Source organism: Micromys minutus, assembly GCF_963924665.1.
Source record: "Micromys minutus genome assembly, chromosome: X".
Classification (NCBI taxonomy): domain Eukaryota; kingdom Metazoa; phylum Chordata; class Mammalia; order Rodentia; family Muridae; genus Micromys; species Micromys minutus.
In genome coordinates, this window is record NC_137970.1 from 107016324 (window position 1) to 107023592 (window position 7269).

General features: G+C 41.7%; 1 protein-coding gene across 1 annotated transcript; it reads right to left on the bottom strand.

Moving 5' to 3' along the window:
* Positions 1-5118: 5118 nt before the first annotated feature.
* Positions 5119-6147, bottom strand: LOC308415181 (melanoma-associated antigen B16-like; the record flags this gene model as incomplete). Its single annotated transcript, XM_080910209.1, has 1 exon — positions 5119-6147. One exon carries the CDS (start codon positions 6145-6147, stop codon positions 5119-5121), a length of 1029 nt encoding a protein of 342 aa, XP_080766335.1.
* Positions 6148-7269: the final 1122 nt, after the last annotated feature.

The following is a 7269-nucleotide window of genomic DNA, read 5'->3' on the forward strand; positions in this document are numbered from 1 at the left end:
TATTAAGAGCATGCACTGGGGGCAGAGTGTTATATTAAGAGAATGCACTGGGAAGTGTTCTATTAAGAGCATGAATGGGGGCAATTGTTCTATTAAGAGCATGCAAGGGGGAAAGTGTTCCATTAAGAGCATGCATGGGAGGGGAGTGTTCTATTAAATGCATGCATTGGGAAAGTATTCTATAAAGAGCATGCACGGGAAGAAAAAGTTTTAGTAATTGCATGCATGGGTGGTAGTGTACTATTAAGGGTATGCACAGGGGGGTTCTTTTAAAAGCATGCATGGGTGAAAGTGTTCTTTTAAAAGCATGCATGGTGGAAGTGTTATATTAAGAGCATGAACAGGAGAAATTGTACTACTAAGAGTATGCACTGGGGTGGAAGTGTTATATTAAGAGAATGCACAGGGGTGGGAAGTGTTCTATTAAGATCATGCACGGGGAAAGTGTTCTATTAAGAGCATGCATGGGGAAAAGTGTTCTATTAAGAGCATGCACAGGAGAAAGTGTTCTATTAAGAGCATGCACTGGGGGCATAGTGTTATATTAAGAGAATGCACAGGGGAAAGTGTTCCATTAAGTGCATGAATGGGGGGAAGTGTTCTATTAAATGCATGAAAGTATTCTATAAAGAGCATGTACTGGAAGAAAAAGTTCTAGTAAATGCATGAACGGGGAAATTATTCTATGAAGATCATGCAATGGAAGACAAAGTTCTAGTAAAAGCTTGCATGGGGGTAGTGTACTATTGAGGGTATGCACAGGGGTGTGTTCTTTTAAAAGCATGTATGGGTGAAAGTGTTCTTTTAAAAGCATTCATGGGGGGAGTGTTATATTAAGAGCATGCACAGGAGAAATTGTTCTATTAAGAGCATGCACTGGGGCGGAATTGTTATATTAAGAGAATGCACAGGGGTGGGAAGTGTTCTATTAAGATCATGCACGGGGAAAGTGTTTTATTAAGAGTATGCCCTGGGAAACTATTCTATTAAGAGCAGGCATGGGGTAAGTGTCCTCTTAAACACATTCATGGGGGAGGGGAGTGTACTATTAAGAATATGCACATGGAGGGAAGTGTTTTATTAAGAGCATGCACGGGGAAAGTGTTCTATTAAGATCATGCACGAGAGGGGGGTTTTCTATTAACAGCATGCTCGGGTGGGGAGTGTTTTATTAGGGCATGCATGGGGAAAGTGTTCTCTTAAATGCATGCACTGGGGGTGTTCTATTAATAGCATGCATGAGGGAAAGTGTTTTATTAAGAGCATTCATGGGAGAAAGTGTTCTATTAAGAGCATGCTTGGTGGGGAAAGTGTTCTATATTACCACAAACGGAAGGAAAATATTCTATTACGAGGTTGCAGAGAGAAAAGTGTTCTATTAATAGCATGCACTGTGGGGTGTGTTATATTAAGGGAATGAACGGGGGGGGGGAGTGTTCTATTAAGAACATGCATGGTGGAAAGTTTTCTATTAAGAGCATGCTTGGGGGGGTTCTATTAAGAGCATACATGGGGGATAAGTGTGCTATTAAGATCATGCATTGAAGGAAAGTGTTCTATTAAGAGCATGCACGGGGGCAAAGTGTTCTACTAAATGCATGCATGGGAGAAAGTGTTCTATTAAGAGCAGGCACGGGGGCAAAGTGTTCTACTAAATGCATGCATGGGAGAAAGTGTTCTATTAAGAGCAGGCATGGGGGAAAATGTTCTCTTAAATGCATGCACTGGAGGGAGGTGTTCGTTTAAGAGCAAGCATGCGTGCAGAAGTGTTTTATTAAGAGCATGCACAGCGGAAAGTGTACTATTAAGAGCTTGCACAGGAGGGGGAAAGTGTTCAATTAAGAGCATGAAAGGGGGACAGAGAAGTGTTCTATTAAGAGCATGTACAGGCAAAAGTGTTCTAGTAAGAGCATGCACAGGGAGGACATGTTCTATTAATAGTATACATGGGGACAGTGTTCTATTAAAAGCATGCATGGGGGAAAGTGTTCTATTAAGAGCATTCATGGGAAATGTGTTCTATTAAGAGCTAGCACAGGGAAAGTATTCTCTTAAATGCATGCATGGGGTGGGTGGAGTGTTCTATTAAAAGCATAAACAGGGGGGTGTTCTACTAACAGCATGCTCAGGTGGGGAGTGTTCAATTAGGAGCATGCATGGGGAAATTGTTCTCTTAAATGCATGCACGGGGGGGTGTTCTTTAAGAGCATGCATGGGGGGCAGAGTGTTCTATTAAGAGCATGCATGGGGGAAAATGTTTTATTAATAGCATGCACGGGGGAAAGTTTTCTATTAAGAGCATGCTCTGGGGGTGGGAAGTGTTCTATTAAGACCATGCACAGAAGGAAAGTATTCTATTAATAGCATGCAGAGGGGAAAGTGTTCTATTAAGTTAATGCATGGGAGTAAATGTTCTATTAAGAGCATGCATGGTGGGGAAGTGTTCTATTAAAAGCATGAACTGGGGAAAGTGTTTTATTAAGAGCTTGCAAGGAAGAAAGTGTTCTAGTAATAGCATGCACGGGGGAAAGTGTTCTATTAAGAGCATGCATGGGAGGGTAGTGTTCTACTAATACCAGAGACAGAGGGAAAGTGTTCTATTAAGAACATTCAGAGGGGGCAAGTGTTCTTTAAAAGCATGCACTGGCGGGGAAGTCTTACATTAACAGAATGCATGGCGGGAAAGTGTTCTGTTAAGAGCATGAACGGGGGGGGGGGATATTCTTTTAAGAGCATGCTTTGGGGAAAGTGTTCTATTAAGAGCATGCACAGGGGAAAGTGTTCTATTAAGAGCATGCACAGGGGCGATTGTTCTAGTAAAGGTATGCTGGGGGCGTGTTCTATTAGGAGCATGCATGGGTAAAGTGTTCTCTTAAATGCATGCACGGTCGGGTGTTCTATTCACAGCTTGCATGACGGAAAGTGTTTTATTAAGTGCATTCATGAGGGAAAGTGTTCTATTAAGAGCATGCATGGGGGAAAGTGTTCTATTAAGCGCATGCACGGCAGGGGGAAAGTGTTCTATCAAGAGCATGCACATGGGGGAGTGTTCTATGAAGAGCATGCACAGGGAATATGTTTTCTTAAATGCCTTCCTGGGGGGAGTGTTCTATTAAGATCATGCATGTGGGGGGAAGTGTTCTATTAAAAGCATGCATGGGGAAATTGTTCTAATAAGAGCATGCATATATTTATGTATGTATGTGTATATGTGTATATGTATGTATATATGTGTATATGTATGTGTATATGTGTATATGTATGTATATATACATGATTTTTTATTTTCCTTTTACTTTTATTTATTCAAATCACATTACAGTCACTGCTTCTTTTTCCCCTTTGGTGAATCACGTGTTTCTGTTCGTGGTCCATGTTCTGTGTAGAAACTTGGAACCCCAGTTTAATGCTCACTGCTCCAGAGCCTCACCGAACTTTGAGTAAAGAGACTCTGGAGATTTGAACATGTGAAGTGACATGAGTTGTGTGTGAATCACGCCAGGGAATTTGCCAGCAGGAAAAGGGTACATGGCTTTAATCAGAACAAACAGCTATTTTCTTTTTGCTTCTGCTCTTATGGGGGTGCAGAGGCCAACATGCAAGTGGTCAAAAGGTAACTGGACATGCAAGTGAGCAGCAGGCTGCTACATGCTGACTTGTGGCTGTGTGTTGAGTGTTGACATGCCAGCAACACGCTGTGTTGACATGACTCATAGAAGCTGCGAGGAAGCTGGTCTCATACCAAGTAGAGGTCTAGGAGAAGCTGGGCAGATAACACCAGTCATACCCTGGAATGGACGAAGTCTGGCACCCTGAGCACAGACACTTGCACACTTACACACTTGCACACTTGCCATGCTCTGCATATACTGCTTAGGGAGGTGAGCCTGGTGCCCTTCTTAGTGCCTATCTGAAGAAACATAGAGTGGCTTCTGCAGGGGATGAGATTTTTCACAGAAAGTTCCACACCCTGGTATATGGGGATCCAATGTTGCTTCATCTGCTCAGATCTGCGCTTAAGTTCCATCTGCTGTTCCCCTGCTTTCTGAGCTCAACCAACATAAATGTGTTTGTTGTTCAAAAATAAGATCGTCATGCTTAATTTATACCCAACAAGAAAATGGTTTCCATGTTACGTTCTGTCCTACCTGTACTTCATGCTTATGGTAACTAGTGGGATTTCAATGCATGCTATCAAACCTCTAAAATAATTAAGTACTGACAAAAGTATTCACATAATGTTATGCCAAAAATGCCTTTAAAAATCTTTACATGTATTTCTCTATTTTTTTAAATAAAGTGTAAGAAAAAAATGTGTTTTGCATTGAGTTCCTTTCCCTTCATCTCACCCACAGGATTCTGCGCATCTTCCTACCTTTCAAGTTGACAAATCCAAAGGTGTCATTGGCCCAAACTTGCAGAAGCACTCTCTCATCATCCATGTCTTCTTCAAAGCTCCTAAGAGAAACCCTGCTGAGCTCTTTCACTCTGGCTCCAAGCTCTGCTTCTTGCTCCTTCCAGGATGTAAATCATCTGATGGACACTCTACTGCCATTTTAAAAGCATTCCCTTTATTTTCCAAATAGCCCTTTTGTGTTTCAAAATGTACAAACCCAAAGACCCTAGAGCCCTTTTCATCACAAGCCACCATACATGAAAGGGTGTCATTACCAAATGCAGAAAAGGTACCAAGTTTTTTAGGAGGTGGGGGATATTCAAAGGACTTTTAGATTTTTTTTTTTTTTTGATTTTTTAATGGCAAATGTGTGTTCTGAGCCCAGAGCACACTCTCCGCACCCTGCCAGGGAGAAGGGGATGTTGTTACTCTTTTAAAATGAGAAATGATTTTATTCTTAATGATGTAATAATTCCTACAATTGTGACAAGGAACAACTCTTTGTCTTCATCTCAATCATAAGTATTTTCAATACTCTTATCTTTATTAAACTATTGTGCATCAATTATCATATACAACTCAAATAACACTAGAAATATTATGTTTAAAAGTCTCTCTTAAGCAGCATTATTTTTGACTTCACCCACCCCCCCTGGGGTAATCAGTGATTGTTAGCAATTCAGTGAGCAAACTGCCAGGTAACCCAGTGCCTTCTGTGTCTCTTACTGTGACTCTAAAATCATGCCAAGCTGTCTCTCTTCTTCCAGCACCGCTTCTTCATACTGAGAAGGAAAGGCAGTAGGGTCTGACCCATGAACCTTGGCCACAAACTCCAACACCCTCATCTTACTAGTTTCTGCCTTAGCCCGCGGCCCCCACACAAATGCACACTGCATGGGATCTGTGTTGCCCAGTGGCTGGCGTGCCAGGTACCCCTCCATCACAAACTCATGCGTGATCAGCTCTCTGGGTTCACCAAACATGAAATGATCCATCCCAGGATAGATGCCCATCGGGCTCAACGCTTCCCAAATGTCCTCCTCGGTCACATGGTTGCCCTTCATGAAGACGACGCCCAGGATGAGGATTAGGAGACCGGTCTTGGGGAAGCTGAACTCATGGCTACGCATCCCATCATAGGTGAGGCCTAATTTGATGAAGATGGTGTAGAAGTGGTTGATAGCGTCCACCTCCCTCACACCCAGGCCAAAGACCATCTCCATGCGCTCAGAGGCTCTCACAAAGATTTCCTGATAATGGTCTAAATCTTCTCTGACAATGAGCGACATGATGTCACTCATACTCAGCATCTCCCTTGCCTGGTACTTTACCAGCATGTAATTCACCAAGAAATTAACTTTGCCGTCTATGGCCATGACAGACAAATCTGGATGATGTGGCGGGACGGCCGGGCCACCCTGTAACTCTCCATGACCCAGGCCCTCAGCACAGTCCCCTGAAGAGGCACAGGGGAGCTGAAGACCCCTGGAAGTACTGGGCCTCCCATGTGCAAGATCTTTCTGGTTGTCAGCCATGATAAGTTGACAGGAGTTACATGGTTCCTCTGAAGCCTTGGGGACCTGGGCCTCTTCACCGGTCTGACCCTTCAGACTTCCAGCCATAGGGAGAAGAGAAGAGGAACGTGGCTCCTCAACATGTCCGGAGCCTGCTGTGGTCTGGACTTGCTTGGTTTCTTCACAGGTCTGGCCTTGGTTAGCTGTATGTTCTGGACTCTTCTGAAGTTTGGACATGGCAGGTGTGGAGGTGGGAAGGCAGCAAAACGAGGAACTGTTTGGAAGAGAAAGGAAGGAGATGGGGGTTATCTGCCTATAAAATTCGTTCTTCCAGCAGAGTTGTGAAAGTTATACTATACAAGTTCACAAGGAAGACCTGATGTGTGCAAATTAAAAGACATGCTGAGTGCCAGGCCACCCAACATGGAATGATCAGAGGGCAGTGAGGACACATATGTGGCTCTGTAGAAGTCACTCCTTTTCTAAATGAGGAAAAAAATCTCCTTAATCTTCACTACTTTAATCAACATTAAGCCACATTTGTTTTGCCATAACAAAACCTTTTCCCCACAAGATGGGTCTGAACTTCTGTTTGTGGCCGAAGAATTGCACATAGCTGCTGATATGGAGAAACTGAATTTTCTCTAATGTTGTAACACTTTGTGGGTTGAGCACGCTCTGATACATAGACACACACACACACCAAACTACTTGGGGAGTAAAAGTAGAACTTAATAGATTAACAAAACAAAACTAAGTGGGTAGGAATAAAAGGAGGTGAGATTGAGGAGAAGTGTGGCAAAGAAGGTGGATATGATCAAAATTTTATGAAAACTTATAATAATAATAATAATGATAATAATAATAATAATAATAATAATAATAATAATAATAATAATAATAATAATAATAATAATACAACCATGCTCCCAAGACTAAAACAGTAAGGCCCCTGCTTATTTAAAATGCTCAGGCAACCTGCACACAGGCCCCTGGATGCTCCGAAGAATGGCAGGGACACTTTTCATCCTAAGTGGAAATATTTGTATATTTAAAAATCTGCTCATTAATAATTCAAAAGGTAGGAGGATAGCCTTATGGCAACTTTTATTCATTAAAATCAATATGTTTATTTAACCTTTACACACCAAGAAAACTCTATTTCCTATGTTACATTTTGTTCTACATGTACTTTATGATCATTGTAAATAGTAAGGTTTCAATGCATAATATCAAACATATAAAAATTAAGTACTGGCAAAAATATATTCATATATTTTTATAATAAAATGCTTTTAACAATCTGTACATGTATCTCTGTTTTTGTTTTAAATAACATTGTAAGGGGGCAAAAACCCT